Source organism: Porites lutea, chromosome 6, assembly GCF_958299795.1.
Source record: "Porites lutea chromosome 6, jaPorLute2.1, whole genome shotgun sequence".
NCBI lineage: Eukaryota > Metazoa > Cnidaria > Anthozoa > Scleractinia > Poritidae > Porites > Porites lutea.
Genome location: NC_133206.1, coordinates 11,648,778 through 11,668,363, shown reverse-complemented (window position 1 = coordinate 11,668,363; position 19,586 = coordinate 11,648,778). Strand labels below are relative to the sequence as shown.

Here is a 19,586-nt window from a genome sequence, read left to right as displayed (position 1 = left end):
CCAGCAAAACTCAAATGCCATTTCTATAGAAGAGTATATTCCACAAATATTGAATGTTTTGTTATTGATTCATCATGTTTGCATTTGACGTTTGTAGCCTTTTGTCTGTCATTCAAAAACAAGAACTAAAACAATGTAAGTACTACGTCGTCTAATCAGCGCTTATGACCGGGTTTCAGACAGAGTATCACTTCAGGAAAGTTATTCTAAGGGGAGGGCATCTAAAGCCAAAGCTTCTCAAGAAGATCCAGATTACTCAAGCTATCCATGGTATTAACCTGTGAGTTGTGAGCAACCTCTACCTTCTGATTGCAGTTGAAGGCTATGTTTACTTACACCACTACAGAAGCTGTAAGTACCTGTATCATATTTCCAAATCATGTTCTTCCTTCCATTTCCATTGTACCCAAGAACAGATTTTAGCTGGAGGCCTGCTTGGTTAGGTGGAGCGGTGTACCTGCGTTCAGCCAAGGAGGACATGTTATCATGCCTCTTGAAATGCTTGGTGACTGTAGGGGGATGATGAATTTCCCCATTTGGGATTCTAGATTCAGAAGCTGCAGGGATATTGAAGTTGAGTCTCCTTGCAGGTGATTTAGTCTTGATGGGTGATTTCTGAACAAAACAATAAACAGCATACATTAACTGACACTAAAGAAAGAAATAACCCTGAAAGAAAGAAATAGTCCTGAATAAGACTGTTGTTGTTGACAATGACTGACCTTTCGACAACCTGTGTGGTAGTCTTCTTCACTTTGACTCTGAAGAACACTACCGCACAGATTGTCAAAACGTCAGTCACTGCCAACAACAACAGTCCTATTCAGGACTACATTCACCTGGACAATCATACTCAACCTACTTATAAAACGACTACTGTTATCATTAGCATCCTCTTTGTGTTTTAAACAATACCTTCACAATGTTACTTACATGTTTGCTTTGGCCCTCTGGAATCTGCTCCTGCAGGATTTTCTTTGGAGAATAATATTCATGTCTTTCAGTATGAGGCACTCCATCGTGTCTGGTATTGGGCACTTCTTCATTGTCCAGACCATTAGCAGGAATTGGACTTACATCAAACTGAGGAGGTTCATATGTTGCAGGTACAGGAACATATTTTCTGGGAGTGACTGTGTGTGGCTGAGCACGCATAGGACTGTATGGTCTTTCAGGAGTAATTCTCACACTTTTATCTGCATTTAAAACGGAAAAAAAAAATTGATAAACAAAGTTAATAGATAAATACCAACTTAATTGAACTTTCCTCTAATGGAGGTATAACCCACCGCCCGGTTAGCTCAGTTGGATGAGCACTGGTCTGCTGGGTGGGAGGCTGCTGGTTCAAGTCCCAGCCGGACCAATACTCAGGGTCTTTAACTAACTGAGGAGAAAGTGCTGCCTTTGTAAAGACATCTGCAAACGGTTAGACTTTCTCGTCTTCTTGGATAAGGACGATAAACTGTAGACCCCATCTCACAACCCTTGCATATATAAATTCTGTGGGACGTTAAAGAACCCATACACTGTTCGTAAAGAGTAGGGGACGTAGTCCCCGGTGTGGTGGTCTATCTCTCATGGGGGGAGGGACTGTTATGGGCCCACAGTAATGCACAGTAATGCTGTTGCGGTGACCCTGCCAATAATTGGCGAATCTAATAAAATAAAATAATGTCTGATGTACAATACTGTATACCTGGTGCATCAGGAATATAGCTCTTCCGTGGTTCACGCCCCCTGAATATTGTAAAACAAAAAACAAAAAAAAATTATTGTTCAATTTGCAATCAAAATAAAAGCCCGCATTTACTCAGTAATAAGTACTTAAATTATGTCATCTTTAGGGATGCATGCTCAAATGGTACCCAGGCATCATTTGGGGCTAGTAACTTTAATTTTCCTCCAAAGAGGATCAAGGTGCCTTTTAGAAATGTATACTTTCCGATTATTATTTTCCAAGATGTCAGTGATAAAATTACTATGATTGACATTTTAATAGGCCCAATTACAAGGGTAAATTTTACACACCAGCCTGTGAAGGGAGAATTACCTAGGAAATAAAACATTTCCCTCAGTAACCAAATCACTTTCAATATGTAAATACGACCAAAGAGCTTTCTCTTTAGGACACGACTTTTATAATCCAATAAATTATTATTGACATACCCATTTATGTGAAGATGTTTTCCTCTTCCATGAAAATCCCACAAAAGGATGGCCTCTCCTACACTGACAAGACCAAGATAATCAGGGGTGAATGCAACCTGCTGTATATGGTCTGAATGTCCTATAAAAACCTATATTATGAAAGAGAAAGTGCAGGATAGCTTTGAGTACAGAGACATTGATTAGATACTAATGACATGGTCAGTTGTAAAATTCCCCATATTCCACAGCTTCAGTTTCTACAGTATAAAGTAACTTCAAGGTAAATGTTGCAGCCTTGTTTTGTTTTTTATATGTGAAACAAACTCAGGGAAAGGCACCCACTCTTGCTAGATTTGTGATAATATTTTACTGTAAAATCTAAAAGCTGCCCACCAGCAGCCTTGGGTTTCCATAACCTGTAAACAACTGAGTTTGAATCCAATCACATTTCTCTTTTTTTTTCTTATTCCAGTACCTGAAAGTTGATATCCAGCCTCATGTGGTAGTCCCAAATCTTGATAACTCTATCTCCTGCAGTGGCTAAATGTTTGCCATCACGGCTGACATCTAAACTAGAACAACCGCCACGATGTATGTTGGAGATCTAAGACAGGAGAAGTATATCATTTAGCAGTAGAAAATTGTGATTCCCAGAATTAACTGTTTGCCAGTAGGAAATTCCAAAAATGAGCATTGGAGTGTAATGCTAAGCGAATCAAGAAGCTCACATGGCTGGAACTTAATAAAGGTTCTGTTGCATGAAGCACCCAAGAGTGCTGCTACTCCCTAATGGAAGAAATGCAGCCTTATGATGCTGCTGCCCATTTATACACCCAAGTGAAGAGTGACAAAGTGGAGCAATGTCTTTTGGCTGAGAAATGGAATGGCTTGAATCTGGACCCATAGAACTAAACTATGACAATCACATGTTTTAAACTGATTGGCCACCACATCTTGAGATCTGTATGATACTGACATGTGCCCAAAAATAACAGGGTTGTCACTAAGATTTCAAGTTGCCAGGTAAATACAACAAGTAGGCAGGGAATCAAACGGCTAGGGATTTCTTTTCGTTCTATGTTCCAATAAAAGTAGCCAGGGGCCACTCTCTTAGTAGCCGGGGAAAATCCCCGGCCCCCAGCTCTTAATGACAACCCTGAATAATGTAATAAAATTATTATGACAGGGTTAGGTGACTTCGTTCACGCTGATAAAAAATAACGCCTTAAGAACCAAGTCCCAGCATGCAATGCAGGTTTAATTTGTTGTTGTTGGCTCTCATCCTTGAATTAAGAGGTTTAATTTTTCGCTGGGAACTCTGATTTTCTTCTGTCATTAAAGACTATCAACAGTTTCCCCTGGTCAGAATTCATGAACACTTTGAAACAAATTCTTCAGAGCTCCAAAGTGTTCTATGGAAAACAAATTACATTCTATGATAAACAAAGGAAGACCCAAAGTATGGTCGTTCCAGTTTGAACAAAAACCCAGTCTTAGATTAACTGTAAGTATAGGTAAAGCCAAAATACCTGAACATGAAACAAAAATGTAAAATAAATGTAATGGCAGTTTATCAGTGATTATTATAAATTACAAACCTCACTTAAGAGGACTCCATTATGGGAATCGAGTTTTAGCAGCCTTATTGTTGAAGTGACAACCAACAGTTGTTTGACGGATGATGGGGCAAAACAAACATGAAAGGCTGAGTCTACAATGGATCTATCTGCAGTGATTGTGCTGATATCCACTCGTAAAACCTCAAAACAGATATGAAAAACACTGTTAGCACTTTAACATTTACACACATTGCCCTCTGTCACATTTCCTGTTATTAAATGTTAATGCCTTTGATAAACACTGACAATCTCATTTCAGTCTGTTAAGTGATGAAAGCATTTAATTGACTGGTTCATCATGCTACAAATTAGTCAAGCCCAACTTTCACCCAATGGTAGCATTTGTTAAACATGTACTTGATTAAAAGTCAAAGTATTTGGCACAAAAGTAGTAATGGCTGGACACCATTTTTACTTTTTACACCATCCCCTGGAGATAACACTGCCCTTTCTACAGGGTCACCCCAGTCATGTGAGAAAAGCCATTCGCAAAGCCACCATCTTCATTTCTCAGTTTATTGGACCCTGAGTATTGGTCCTCTCAAAGGGACAGAACCCACAACCTCTTATCTGAAGTCCACTGCTATACTGACTGAACTTTCCCTGCCGAGGCTGAATTTTAGAACTTAATTTCAGACAGTTTGATGCTTCTTACTGCAACTTCTGCCTAAGGAACCTGAGAAGAATGATCACACTTTTCTCAGACTGTTTAAAAATAAGACTAGACAATCATTTGCAAGTAAATCACAGTTGTCACTAAGGACCATGGGCCAGGGATTTCCCTCGGCTACTATGAGCTTGACCCCTGGCTACTTTTAAAGGGGAAAAAAGGAACATTAATATAACCCAAAGAACATGCTCGCTGCTCAATTCCATGTCTACTTATTACATATACCTGGAGCCCTAAAATCTTACTGACATCACTATGAGTACAGTTAACTCTCTTAAAAATGGACATAGTTGGGACAAGGAGTGTCCATCATAATAAGATCAACCTTATAGTCACACAAAAGGATAAACAAAGACGAGCACTAGAAGTCCCAATTTAAGGGAGGAGCCCATTAAGAGAGTTGACTTTGTGGTACATGTAAGAGTGAGAGGGCTGGTTTTTATTACTGTTCACAACAAATCACAGGAACAAAAAGATAACCTCACTTAAAACTTACTTCATCCAAAGATCTAGCATTGGCAACAGTCACTGTGTATTCAGATGGTCCAATAAATGCCAACCTCAGGCTGTCTTCACTCACACTCAGTACATGTGGTCCAAACTTACCCCCCATTACTACTGTATTGGGCAGTACACGGATCAGCTGGAACCCCTCATCAGTTGCATCATACAGGGCAAGAGAACCTACCAAGTAAGACAGAAGACACAGCTTCAGTAAAAATAATTTCTTTGAAAACTTTTAAGCTTTTACGGCAGACCAGAAGTGAAGTAAAGTTACAAAATGCAATTTAGGAGGGAGGTAAGGGGCATAAGAGCAAAACCCAGTACCATAAAAGACTAGAATGTTAGAATATGCTTTTGATGTTAAGAAAAATAGTATTTATTGTTATGCACTTTTGTCATGCATTTCATCAGACTCAAACAGAAAAGAACCTTCAGCTGATAAAAGATGAAAATATACTAGTTTTGAAAATCCTTCAGGAACATGACTATGTGACATGAATAATGTGTGCACAGCAAGGATTTGCACAAACAATAATGGCAAACATCAGTGAATTTAAGAGACACAAGCTTGTTAATGAATTAATATCATTTAAGTTGAACCTGGTTTTGAGATGCTAATTTTCAAGGATCCTTACACAATTCTTCAAAAGAAAGGAAAACTGGAAAAAGTTTTGGATTCCTGAGGTTCATTTTCAAAGGGAGCAATATGAAGAAGACAATAGTCATGAATGAGCTAGGATTCTGTCATTTAAACTTTCATATCAATTTACCATTCATTACCTAGTGCACCTGCACTATGCATGAACTCTCCATTTGGCGAGAACACCAAACCAGTTACTTGACCAGCATGTTGACTATGTTCAGCCAAGAGATTTGTTGTTCCAACATCAAACACCCTGACACAGCCAGACATGAAGCCGCAAGCAAAGCACTGCAGTCGGGGGTGATAAGCAATGGCACAGGGAACTTCTCCTGGGGCTTGAAAATCAAACAGCTGTGCAAGAGTATCAAGATCCCAAACTCTAATGGACTGATCTGCAGACACTGTGGCCAGATAACGACGCGTTGAATCAAAGGACATGGCTAGGATCTGCTTAGTGTGTGATCTCATTAGAGTGGTGTAGGATCGAGCTGAAGCTTGTAAGACACCAAGATTACCCTTTGAAAAAATGAACAGCGAAATTAAAGAAGCTGATATGGAATCGTTCCAAAATGTAGAAGAATATTAGTATTGTTATTACAGCAAAAACAAATTCAACAGGAACAAGCTTGATTTATGACTCAGGAGCCTTGCATAAATGTTATGATGCTTACTTACAGTTTTTGTCCCTGCTAAAACAAACAATCCATCACTGGATATATTCACAGCTGTCAGTGGCCCCTCATGTTCTGACAAAAAGATAAAATTGAACAATCTTTCAGTTTGTCAGCTCTGAGAATGTATGTTTACAGCCATTTAAAAGAACAAGGAATCAGTTGTTATTTAAGGATAATCATGGCTTTTTCTTCAGTTATTTAAAATTTTCATTGCTGTTAATTAACAAGATAAGGACAAGCTTGTGCAGTCACAATGGCCAAGACAATGATCATCACTTTAAGGAAGCTACTGAATGGTTAGGCCTTATGAAGTACCTAGCTATAGAGCTTTTCACAAATTACTCTAAAAACTATGACCATTTTATCTATTCTTTGAGCATTTTTGCCAAGATTCAAAACTTAAGGTTGTTTAGAGTGCTGCATTTCAAGTCACTTGCGCCACAAAACAAATTGCTTTAGATTTTGTTACAGGTCAAATTTGATCTCAGATTAAATTATTTTGATTTAACTTAGGTTGATTCTAAATTTTCTTTGTCTTCTAGCCCTAGCAGACAAAGGAATTCAACCTTGGTTAAAAAATTTTAACCTGAGAACAAATTTGACCTGTAACACATACATTGTAGCTGACAGTCCTCGTGGTATAATCTTATAAAACTGGAAGTACAGTCATGTAGTTGCAGGTTTGTCAATGAAAAGATTACCATTTCATAGAAAGCAAAACATCATGAAAAGATATCCCTATCATAATGACATCATGTTTTCAATTTACCATAAAAACTCTGACCTGACATTTTTGTTTCAGTCAACCGATCATGGGTAAAAACTCAACAAAGAAACAATCTTTAAGTAGAACTAATTATGATAATTTAGTAATAAGATTAAAAGACAAAAATTTGATACATTTATATTATTACCAGCTTCAAGGAAGACAGTAGAGAAGTCCAAAGGCCATAATCGAAGTATACCATCATCAGATCCAGTGGCACAGAATGACTCATTCACACAGAGTGAGTTAATTCCAAGCCCAAACTCAGTTGGAGTGGTGCCACCATATTTACCCACAGGATTGTGATATGAACCCACAGGGAGAAGTCTGATAACTTTGTCCAGCATGATCTTCTGATAGTCAATCTGATACACTGTTCCATGGCTTGTGCAAGAATATCTGCAGAACAATCAATAAAAAGTAAACAGGAAGATTGTTGATCAGAGTCCTCCAGAACTACAGCTGTGTACATATCGTAGCGAAATTTGTCTTTGGATGGCCCTCATTTGCATGCAATTTATACTTGGCTACAGTGGTACTTTGATGAAATGAGGGGCAAGGGAACGGCAAAACATGTTTGCTATAACAAGGTTCCATTATATCAAGGTTCTTTTCCGTATATTTTATTACTACTGAGGTGAAGAATATTGTTTGTTTCATTTCAAACTCAGCACATAACTGCCATTAACCAACAGTGCTCAAATGAATCCAATAATTTTATGTTCAGACTCTGGTTGCATCCCTTTCCATGGGTATCTAAAGCTGGGGTGCCCCTCACTCCCCAAAAAAGCTTGTTTAATGGTATACTGACCCCACACCAAAGCCACTGATGGAACTGCAAAACAATGAACAACAAAAAAAATCATAATAATAACACTCACACTTTCCTAACTGTAGGATCTGCACTTAAAGGATCTTTAGCTCCATAGACAATGTCATTAAAATCAACAGAACCATGACGACCAAGGTCAACAGGACATGATCTTAAAGAACCATGACGAATTCGCCAGAACCGGATGTTGTCATTGCCGCAGGAAACCAGCCTGTCAATGAAATGTTTAAAATATAAAGGTATTTAACAAAAAATGTGCAACAACTGAATAGGTATAGAAGCACCAGGTTAAAGAATAAATTGCTAAATGCAGATTTTTAGTCTTAACACATGTTACTTTTAACTTGTTTGTAAAAGTTAAATCTAACAAACCAAGCAACAACAATGACAGGCAGACAGGACCTCCTGAAAGCCCTGTTTGGTGAACAGAATGGTGTGATGCATAGGATAATAAGATAATTGATATGGTGTGTCTTAAGTGTCATAAATGTCTTTGAAAGAGGTTTCTGGTTTATAACCCTTCTTCAGTGCAAAGTAAAACTTTGAACTATGCAAATACGATTAAGACATTAAATGAAAGCACATACGCTTGTAAATAGTAGTGTGTGGGCTCATACGTGCATGTTGCAGTTTAAAGGAAGCTCATGAAATTAATACTCAGTCCTTTTAGCTGAACAGACCTAGGTTCACAATTATCTTCCTTGCAAGGTGCTTTCACTAGATATTTGTTTCATTACATAAAGCCATACCCAGCACCGGGACATCAGAAATACTATGACCCATGGAGTTGAAATCTTGGGCCACAGGCAACCCAGGAGTGTCACAGTATTTCTAATACACTCCTGAGTATCCTGTGAATAAAACCTGGCTTTTGTCAAATGGTATTACAAAATTAATAGTGGTAGCAATAATAACATTATCACTATACATTTATTGTCAATAATGATTATTATCATAATTATTATTAAATAATAATATAAAATGGAAAATGAAGCATTATATCCTTTCATTTTTTATTAACTGGTACGAAGTTGAAGAAGGACTTCTGAATGACATCAATTGAAATAAAATATATATTCCTTTATATTAAAAATGATCTAAATGGAATCACATGTCAAGAGTATAGTATGGACCCGTTACTCTGGTGGGATACCTATTCATGAGATTCTAATTCAAAAGAGTGGAGAAACGTCCCTACTATACTACTCATGTCATCACTAAAAGATAGTGTAATACTGAGGTAAACAAAAAGATAATTATTTTCAATTATTAATTTGCAGTACCTGCTGTCATCAAACTCTGCTATCCTCATGCGGCAAATGTCAACATCAGTGTGAGCCTTGGCAATGATAGACATCTCACCACCTCTGACAGCATGGCTTACATCCCACACCACAACCATCTGAAACAGTGATAACATTATAACAAATTCAAAGAATGATGTAGTTAAAGTGAAGGTTAACAATTGCATCACACTGTACAGTGTATGGAAGATGGGTGCCTGGTCTGTCTGGGGCCTCCACTGTGACCAGCTGGGTCTAGACAGAAAACTGCTCCCATGGCTGGCCATCCTTGCAACTCAGCCATGAGCTCTACGCCGCATGGAGTTGTCCAGGCAATCATCACATACACTTTGTTTACACTGGGAGATAAGGGAATAAGATGTGAGGGATACAAAGAAACCAAAGGATGCTCTCCACAGAAAAAAGTTGCCATGCATCAACACGCTGAAATGTGCTTTGAGGTTTGACCAAGAATCCTCAGAACATGCACTGAAATCTGAAAGGGGTGAATATGAGAATGGCAAGTAACATTCCATTTGATTCAAACTTCCTTCAAATAGAAAGAAAGGACTTCCAACGGTGAAACTCCTTGATCCCTCAGGTACCCCATTGACACAGAACGCAGATAGTAGGCTGATTTAGCAACAGAACGGGAACGTCATTTGACGACGGGAAAGCGTGCGGTAAGGACTAAACTTGACTTCCTGTGCCCAATTTGCCACTGTGCCATTGGTCAACCCAGTTGTTTGATTTGTGCACGCTGTTGGCAACTGACGTTCCCATTCTATTGCTAAATCAGCCTAATATTCAAGAGATACATCTTCACCTGTTTGCCATGACCATCTTTTCCAACTCCGCACAGAATGTTTCCACTGTACGATAAACTAAAATATTTGAGAAATAAATAAGGTTGCACTAAATAAAAATGTCATTACTGCAAGGCTGTCACTATAAGGACCGGGGGCAGGGATTTCCCTTGGTTTCTATGAGTATGAACCTTGGCTACTTTCATGCATAGGAAACAAAAGGAAAAAAGAACTAAAAAAGGAAAAAGACTCCCTAGATGTTCAATTCCCCATCTACTAATATTACATGTACCCCTGAAATCTTCATGACAGCCCTGTAACTGTCAGTGATAGTACCACTGTAAAGCTCAGAAAACCGTGAACACCAGAAAATTATTTCTGGAATGTTACGGTGTTTTAAGGAAAAAGTACGGCTGGCATGAGAAAACCCAACCAACTGCGTCCAACAACAGTAGTTTGTGGTTTTGTGCCTTGCTCGCATGTCCTGATCTTCATTGAGACTGCTCATAACACAATAAACATTCCTGGCATATTTCAAATGTTCGCTTCACAGTTTTGTGAGTTTTGTGACAGTTAAACCCCTGCTTGCATTTCTGCACCACTCAGCACTAAGCCCTTTGTCAATAAACATATCCAACAAGTTAGTAAATTAAGGTGAAGAAGTCTCCAGGTCCCTGGAAGAGCATGGATAAGTTCTGAAATTTGCCCTGATAAAATTATGCAACTTAATATTGCTTTGAGAAGAGTTGAACAAAAGAAAAAGTCTTAATTTAGAGGTGTAGAACACCTCTATTTCAAAGGCGGAGGGGGTATTGTCAGTATTTTTTCAAGGGTTGTCACTTTAACAGCCATTTCAACAGGATCTTCAACCCTAAAAAACTTTCAAAAAGCTGGCTTTTACCTTATACAGTGAACATTATGAACCTCTGCTCTAAACATGGCAGTGCATTTTCGTGACTGGTATTTCCACATCCTTATAACTGATGGTGAACCAGTTTGAGCAGAAGCTAAAATGTCTGTTTTTCCATCAAATGCAAGTGCAGAAACCTAAAGATATGACAAAATTCACACGCACTCACACACTTTATTAAGCAACAAATGTAAAACATCATATTTGTATAACAAACCCCACCTGAAAAAGATAAATAAAGTGTCTCTGACTTAATATCATAGAACAAGGAAAAACAAAATGAATAATGAAATTTGCATGGACCAAGGTAATCTTTAAAAGAGTCATTTCCTATCAAATATACCATGACTCGTAGTAGGGACAAACACTTCCCAGAATCCAAAACACACCCCAGAATCCACAAACATTTAACTCAAAAACATGTCCAGACTCCAAAACACATGTCACGCCTGCAGGGAGAGGTTTTGTTCTGCAGATTGAAAGTGGTTTTATAAATTGTTGATACCAATATTACTTCCTTGTTTCCCTGTTTGACATTTGCCTTTGTTCAATTCAAGGGCTATCAAGCCTTACTCACAGGCAACTTTCATTTTTTTTTCTTCTGGAATTGGTATCTACTACACAGGACTTTAAAATACCTTATCTGTATGGCCCATAAAGAACTGTTGGTGACCTGATGTAACATCTATTGACACAATGATGGCATGGCATGGGTACACAATACATGATCCATTCTTGGTCCACAGTGCCTTTAAGCAAAAAGATTGACACTCGTTTAATAAAAAAATAACATTTCATGTTGTTGTGTTGTTGAAAATTACTACCATGTATTCCCTTCACTTACTTGCTTTAAATATGGGGTATCATCTCCATATCAGGAAAGTGAAACTATTGTATTGTGCTTTGTTAATTTGGATACTGGTCTATAATTTGGGATAATAATAATTTAATAGTAATTTGTCATTTTGAAAAACTACATAAACCAACTGACTGTTAAACAGTTTCTTAACGGAGAAATGGGACTAGAGAAAACTGAAAAGCTCTTTACACTGTTAGGCAAACAATAATAGAGCCAAAATCATTCAGAAGCTCAGTCAAGTTGTCTAAATTAAATCAGTTCAAAAATGAAAGTACAGATTTGTCCCTAGCCTGATCCCTTTTTTCTGCAAAAATTGTTTACAATGCTCAGTTTTTGATTAGCTCACTTTTTACCTCTGCCACTTTTTATTGCCTGTTAAAAGCGGGATTAAAAACCACAGACTGCCACTGGAGAAAATGAAACGAAAGCGCAAAATCAAGCTTACCTCACGAAAAGTACCACCTCCAAAGCCTACCACTCTTTTGAGTGACAAAATGGGATCTGGTTTGAGAGTCTACAAAAAAGGCAAGAAAAGTTGATTCCATTCGATATTTTGGGAATCTGCAGTTCTCCAGAAAGGAGGGTAATTAAATAATAAAAGTGCATTTAGTTAATTATGCTGTATTAGCAATAAATGTTCAATTACACAAAAATGAAACCACTTTTACCGTAAAGTTTCCTGCCTTAGTCGCCTTGGGTATTTCGGCTCTCTGAAACTAAGAAGTTAAAAAATAAAAAACTGCTGTGTAATATGGGCCAGTGAACAAGTACACACTGTGAGGGAGGAAGGAAGGTAATTAGAAAGGAAACCTGCATAAGTAAGTGGTAGGTATGTACTTTTGAGGTAAGTGGGTATAATTATTGGTGAGTAGGTAGGTTGCTTGGTAGGTAAATCAGGGTTCTTCAGCAAATTGAATATAAAAGGAGAAAACCATTACATGTGTAAGTAGGCAACAACTGATTAGATTTAAAAGCATGGCTTTTACACAGCACAGCCGGGCAGGTTTGTGTAGGGGTCGGTATGGGAGGGAGACAGCCCTGCTTTCATTGGTGGGGCCCAGAAAAAATTTTGAGACTCATGAAAATTGCATTTCAGTGTTATTGTATTTTGAGCAGCCTGGAAACATATTTTAGCCATTAGGATAGCACCTTCATTTACTCACAAATGCATCACATGTTTTTTTTTGTGAAAACAAAAGTCTAAAGGCTGATTTAGATGGTACGAGTTTTACTTACGACTATCATGCGCAAATAGTATACGTCATGACTTCACCTCAGATCATGTTGTGTGAATTAGACCGACGACATCCGTACGACACATGTGGATATCGTAAGTGAAAATTGTGTGCATGTGGAAGGTCGATAGTTGTGACGTATGCTAAATGTACAGTATAGTGGTGAGAAAAATTCGTACCGTCTAAATTGGCCATCAAGGAACCAATTAAAATACAATAATTTATTATCTATGCTGGAGCAGTTGCAACCTACGTAGGTACTAAGTTGGAATGTAGGCAGGTGGGTCAAAACTAACTGTTAAAAGGTAAGCAGATAGGTGGGTCATTGGGTGGGCAGGTAAAAAAGTATGCAGGTAGATTAGTAGGTACACAAGGGAGTGGGCACTTACCATTTACATAGAAAAACTGAAAAAAGCAGTTGGAAAATCAAATAGTTCGGGCCATTCTGTATGGGAAGCTTCAGAAAATAAGGGCCGTGGTTTGTGAGGTGATGCAATTTTTCTATTCTTTTTGGTCTGTTAAGCTGATTTTGATATACTGTGTAGCCTGTTGATCTCCCACCACATCAAATTTCATAGACTTTACGATAATGCTCAAGGTTTCCACCCAGTTGGTTTGTGTAAATGGTAAACACCCCTGTCCCCATGTAGGTAAGCATGTAAGCAGGTCAGGGGGTGGATGAACAGGTTGGCAGACACGTAGGTAGGCAGTGGCGAATCCAGACCTTCAGATGGGGGGGGGCTCAAAAAATTTTTTTTCAGCCCTGCGGGCCTCATTTGGGTCTAAAATAAGGGCGGGGAGTGGGCCCCCCAGGCCCCTCCTCTAGATCCGCCACTGGTAGGTACTAACTTCTGCCTTTTCTCCTGAAAGAAAAACTATCCCCAAAAGTTAGGTAAGTTTGATTTCATAGGCCAGTCAAGTGTGCGGGTGGGTAGGTAGGTAGGTCAGTAGGTATGAAGTAGGTTAGTACAAGCAGGGGGTAGGCAGCAGGCCAGTGAGTTGGGGGAGGGACAGGTAGGTAAGTGAAAAGGCAGCAAATGGGTGGTAGGTAATGTAGGGAGACAGCTAGTACTACCCTGAACTTGAATGGACTGTGCGCAGCTATTACATGCAGTTGCTAAACCATTTATTTTGATTGCAACATGGAAGCAATAGCACCATAAGTATAAAAGAAAAAGATTGGGCTCAAAATAAATCATACCTTTTCTCTCTCTTTAGGATGCTGAAGATTATTGACAACTTTGCTTGGATGGGCATAAACATGCACTTCACCATTGCTCTCATCTACCAAATCTGCTCCCTGCACTCCAACAGCTGGAAGGGCAGTAGGAATGACAAACTGCCGCTGAGGAACAAACATAACACATAGGTTATGACTGACTTGAGCTACTTTCTCCTTTGCACAGTTTTCCAAGAAAGAACAAACACAGAGAAGGAAAGAGAAAAACATTTACTATAAATGCTTGAAAAAGTGCTGGCTTCAGTAAAGCACCCCTCTTTAGGCTCAAAATGTTGATTTTTGCAAGCTGGAGACCAAGCTCCTCTGACAACAGCGCTCGAGGATAGCACAATGAAAATTGAAGGGGATAGGTAGGATTACCTAAACTTACTGACAAGACATTGAAAATGAAGTACCACACACATACATGTCTTCCTAATTAAAGGCATATTCAATTTTTCCCTGGAGGCATTGTCATATCTAAGCTGAAAACTGAAGAATGAACAATGTGCTCAGCGCCCCCTCCCCCTTTGACTCAGAAAATTAATATTGACAAATATTGAGTGGTATTTCCACATACCTTCTTTGTAGGTTGTTTCTGTGGATTAAGTCTGTCCCCTAATGCCACTCTAGAAGCTACTGCCTGGCCCGTCTGACAAAAAAATATGTTCATACAGTACTAAAATAACACTGCCAAGCTTTTCTGTCTACAAAGCATAGAATCGGTGGGCAAAGAGAAAGTCAGTAAAGTCCAGTAGCCCTGGGCTAGTGGATTTTGCTATCAGGCTAATGCATTCTGTTCCTAACTTACCCAATGGGCAAATGAAGGTTTTAAGGGAATTCAAATTACAGATCATCAAAAAACCTTTTCAGGCTAGTTGAAATGACTTTTGGGCTAGTTCATGTCCGCCACAGTTACAGCTTGCCCGAATGGCACGCTGTAAAACTGACATTCTTTGCACTCAGTAATTATTCACCTTCTCTTCATCCCTTACAGGAACATTTCCATAACTTCCTTTAGGCAGTTTTCCATTGACATTAACACGACTACGATGATTTGGCTTAATTTTTTTATCCTGGTAATGAAAATGTTCTCTCTCTGAACTTTGATGAACTGGGACGGTCTTGTGGTGACTCAATGTAGACTTCACATTTGCTATGATTCCAAATTGAGCAACTTTAGAATCAGGGGGAAACTTGATGTAGTCATACAGCAGAAGCCAATCTTCTCCTTTTGGTAGCAAAAATGCCATTTCTCTTGGCATGGGACTGATACCTTGGTCTAACAAACCCAGTTTCCGGGCTTCAGAAGCAGAGATTCCAGGCTGATAATCAATGTCGCTAGTAAACAGTCCTTTAAGAAACATATTGGCACACAAACGAATGTTCTTCATGTATGCATAATGGCGGTTCAGGTAAACAGATAAGATATATCGAAAGTCCAGCACCAGAACAGTCCATCGTGTCGCCTGTGGGGTCATACCAACAAGACCTAAGATACCCAAGAAAATAATATTATTTATTATTCTGAAAATTTACTATTCTGATTCACAGCTACATGACTTACAGATGGGTGGGAATTTGGAAAGATGGTTTGATGGCTGAGGGGTAGACAATGTTTGTTAATGAACAAAGAAATTGTTGATACAGAGTGAGACAAAATTATTTAATTCAATATTTAATTGAAGGCATCGATAATTTTGGTATCCTGTGCTCATAAAGGTAACAACAAGGAAAGACAGTGGAAGATCAAAAAAAGACATTTGTTCTCATTTATGAGTAAAGAATAATTAGGGGAGGGGAGGGGGGCTTAATACAGGATTTACAGTATTATTGGACTTACTACTTAACACTGATGCTTCGCCAACAGTAACTTCGTCAACAGATCCTGGAGGAGGGCTTGACACAAATGGAAATTGCAGCCACGTTGAAGTTGACTTGAACTCCTTGAACATGTTTGAAAAGGAAATCCTAATGGTCAGCCCCTCATCTGTTGCCACATCAATATGCACCACAAAATATTTGCCAGGAATTGGCCGAAAGAGGCAGTAGAAATACCGCCCAGTCAATCCCAGTGACTGCGTACTAGTACGAGGAAACTGAATGAAGTTGCTGGCAGGAATTGAACCAGTAATTCTGTACACTGTACCTTTTAGCTGCTTGTCCTAAATGGGGTTATTTGCAAAGAAAGAAAAATAATTATTTATTACATCCGCACACAGTTGAAGTTTGTGCTATTACGTAAAGCTGTTAAGACCTTTTTGTTTACGTCAGCATTTTAATTTATTTCCTATTTTAATGATAATTTTTTTAAAATATGTTTTCCTTTGTTATTTTTCATTGCTTATAAAGTGTTTTCACTTACGTGGCCAGCATCTATGCAAATTTATTGGAACAAAAGAAAGCATTTGCATAAGAAAAGAGTTCAACTCCCAGAGGACTGGTTTGGGACACCAACATGGCTGCCATTTCATTGTTTTGGGACCCCAATATGGCCGCCGTGACGTCATGTGAAAACGCTCTATAGCTAGTTTTTGTACATATGTAACATAGCATAATTTTTAATGTTATTATACCTGTAAAGCCTGTAAAGCGCCTTTGATCAGAATATGTAAAAATAAACTAAGTAGTGCTATATATAGAGGATATTACACGGTGGCGAGAAGATATGAATTTTATGTTCGAGTGGCAAGAACAATATCTCACGAGTGAGGGAAGCGAACGAGTGAGATATTGTTTTTGCCACTCGAACATAAAATTCATATCTTTGAGCCAACGTGTAATGTTCTTTTTATTATATGGAGAAACCAATTCAACAAAAGCAAAAGGCGGGAATCGTGACGTCATTGAACGATACGACACTCACAAAGGTGACATACGGAAAATACGCCACTCGGGTCCCGGATGAAGTGGCATATGAAATCTACGAGTGGTTTAGTTCCCAGTAAAACACTCTCCTCCATATAATAAAAGTTATTATTATTATTTTTTATCATTATTAAGCCTTTGCAAAGGCAGTGTTGACAGCAGTGCAAATTGTTTAAACATTGTTGGACGTACTTATAGATATGGTTAGGTCATGAACCCTCAGAAATTAACTGGAGGCACGATGACTGGGAGTTCAGCATATAGGCAGACCAGCCAAAATGTTTTACAATAGTAGACCGAAAACCAAAGAAGCAGGCAGCAAAGACCTAAAATTTGGGTGGTTATCAAAATCATTAATTTTAATATTACTAAATCAAAGTGTTGATTAGGCGGCTGGAGTAATTGCCAGCTGCCCGGCCATTTTGACTGAGCTGTTTGGGACCTGCCATCTCGCAATCAGAGGTTTGAATACTGCTCGGATCACCAGCTGATTGCTTTGCATTCACTGCCAAACAGCCCACCTGACCATGACAACATATCTTTCTTTTATACCCATAGTACTACTGTATTTCTTTAGGAAAACCTTTTTATGTTTATACTCACCATAATAGTGGAGACCTCTCCTTCTTTGGAGCACTTCTTCCATTCTCCAATGTTAAAATGTTTAAAAATATTGACATTAGGATGTTGCCAAACTTCAAGAAAGAAAAAGCAAAGCTGCATGTTAAAGTGTTGCATCAGTAAATTTTATAACACTGTTACAATTTGTCACAAAAGAAATATTTCTCCTTGGGTTCAGCTCTAATGGGATTGCTTTTTTTGTCCACTGGATATTACAGTAGAGCCTTGGTAACTCAAACTCTGAGGGGAAACGAAAAACAGTTTGAGTTAGCGGGGAATTCAAGTTATTGGAGTTGTTGCTTAAAAAAGATAATAAAATGTACCAACATACACCACCTTTACAAGCACTGATAATGCATCATTCAGAGGCCTCGCCAAAGAGTCAGTCCATGAGGACCCAAAGTTATTTGCGGAGATGTACCGTAAGTGTCTTTCCCAAGGAAGGGTGCGCAAGAGTGTCTCTTAGGCCCGGTTCAGATGCCAAACTTTCCATGAGCTGAACCCAATTCAAATAGGCCACTTCCGAGTTCCAAAAACCCTCACTTTCACGGCCAAGTGCACAACCCTTTTCGTGAAAATGACTTTTATTTGTACGAGAATGAAAAATCATTTCCATATCAAAGGCTGAGCACTTAACCTCGTTTTGATACAGTGGCCCAGGCAAACTCAGAAATGGCTTACTAAGACCAACCCCAATCATTTAGACTGGCTGAATTGATTCAGATGCCGATCTTAATTTCAGCCAAACTAAATTCAAAAGGAGGAAAATGCTCATTTTGGTCAAACTGCTTATAAAATTTGTTATAATAATTTATGCATTAGGTTTGATACATGAGCAGTTCAGCGTCTGAATCAAAGTCGTACTAAAGTTGATCAAAAGTTGAAATTCTTGGCCGAGCTAGGCAGGAACAACGGCTGAGCTGTTCCAAATTGAAAACAGGCGTTCCTAATTGACTCAGATGCCAAACTTTTCATGTACTTAATTCAGTGTATTAAGTTCCGCTCATGAAAAGTTCAGCGTCTGAACTGGACCTTAAGGTCACAAAGAACTCTCAACATGTGGGCCAGACTCAGAGAATATTACTAGTATATGTATAAGGATAACACTCTTCACTTTTGATGATTTCCCGTTTGTAAATCATACCACTATTCACAATGTCTCTGAATAACCCCATCCCCATCCATCTGTGATAATAAAGTTTTCAATGCATGGAGCAAGTGTTAGTCCCAATAAGGGGTGTCATCCAAGTACTTTAAATGCCTCAGACCGTGTTGAAGTGTCAGAATAGAGATCAAGTTTTTCATGAGAACCCCAAACCGAAGTTTGCAGTTATGCGTTTGCAGTATGTTGCCAGGATTTCAAATTTTAGCAAGGCGTTCATTGTTTAGTGCTGCCATGTCATTTTTCGTCAAGTCAAGGTGCCTCACTTTGTCGCCGAAAAACATGAATACCTTATTGATTCAAGTTCAAAAATCTAGCTAGCACATTGCAGGCAGATATAAAAAACTACTCTGTGTCTTTAAACGTGAGGCAGTAGAATTTTTAGTAGCAAAAAACTTTGCCGTGAGTCACTTTGCACTTACAGCAGGAAGCCCTTCCTGCCATTCAAACCTGATACGTGACCGCAAGACCGTGGTCACATGACTTTCTGAGTTTTGCAGTTTGCATTTTCCCATGAAATACCTGACGCTAAAGGTCTCCAATGTCCCTGCCCTATACCTTACAGGTAAAAATCGCCAAGCCATGGGGGGAGGGAGTTGAGGGGAGCAGATCACTTCCGGACGTGTGAGGAGGAGACCAGGTAGTATTTGACAAATTTTTGTTTTAAACCTTTGAGAATAATCTGGCTCGTTTGTAGTTATTTGCCTTTTAACGATACTGTTAAAAATACATAGAACCTAATGATTTTTAGACGAAAGTGCGCCTCT

At 38.7% G+C, this 19,586-nt stretch overlaps 1 protein-coding gene across 1 annotated transcript in view; it reads right to left on the bottom strand.

The window, feature by feature from the left end:
• Positions 1-19,586, bottom strand: part of LOC140941393 (WD repeat-containing protein 90-like) — a 30,254-nt gene that overhangs the window by 10,512 nt on the left and 156 nt on the right. The window contains 22 exon segments of the mRNA XM_073390386.1: positions 360-615; positions 934-1,196; positions 1,697-1,737; positions 2,167-2,297; positions 2,624-2,752; positions 3,747-3,908; positions 4,934-5,121; positions 5,722-6,100; positions 6,260-6,330; positions 7,173-7,423; positions 7,906-8,067; positions 9,140-9,258; positions 9,966-10,023; positions 10,847-10,992; positions 11,494-11,604; positions 12,160-12,228; positions 12,383-12,437; positions 14,149-14,294; positions 14,749-14,820; positions 15,146-15,660; positions 16,012-16,333; positions 17,640-17,731. Of these exon segments, the coding sequence (XP_073246487.1) occupies positions 360-615; positions 934-1,196; positions 1,697-1,737; positions 2,167-2,297; positions 2,624-2,752; positions 3,747-3,908; positions 4,934-5,121; positions 5,722-6,100; positions 6,260-6,330; positions 7,173-7,423; positions 7,906-8,067; positions 9,140-9,258; positions 9,966-10,023; positions 10,847-10,992; positions 11,494-11,604; positions 12,160-12,228; positions 12,383-12,437; positions 14,149-14,294; positions 14,749-14,820; positions 15,146-15,660; positions 16,012-16,333; positions 17,640-17,731 (3,738 nt within the window).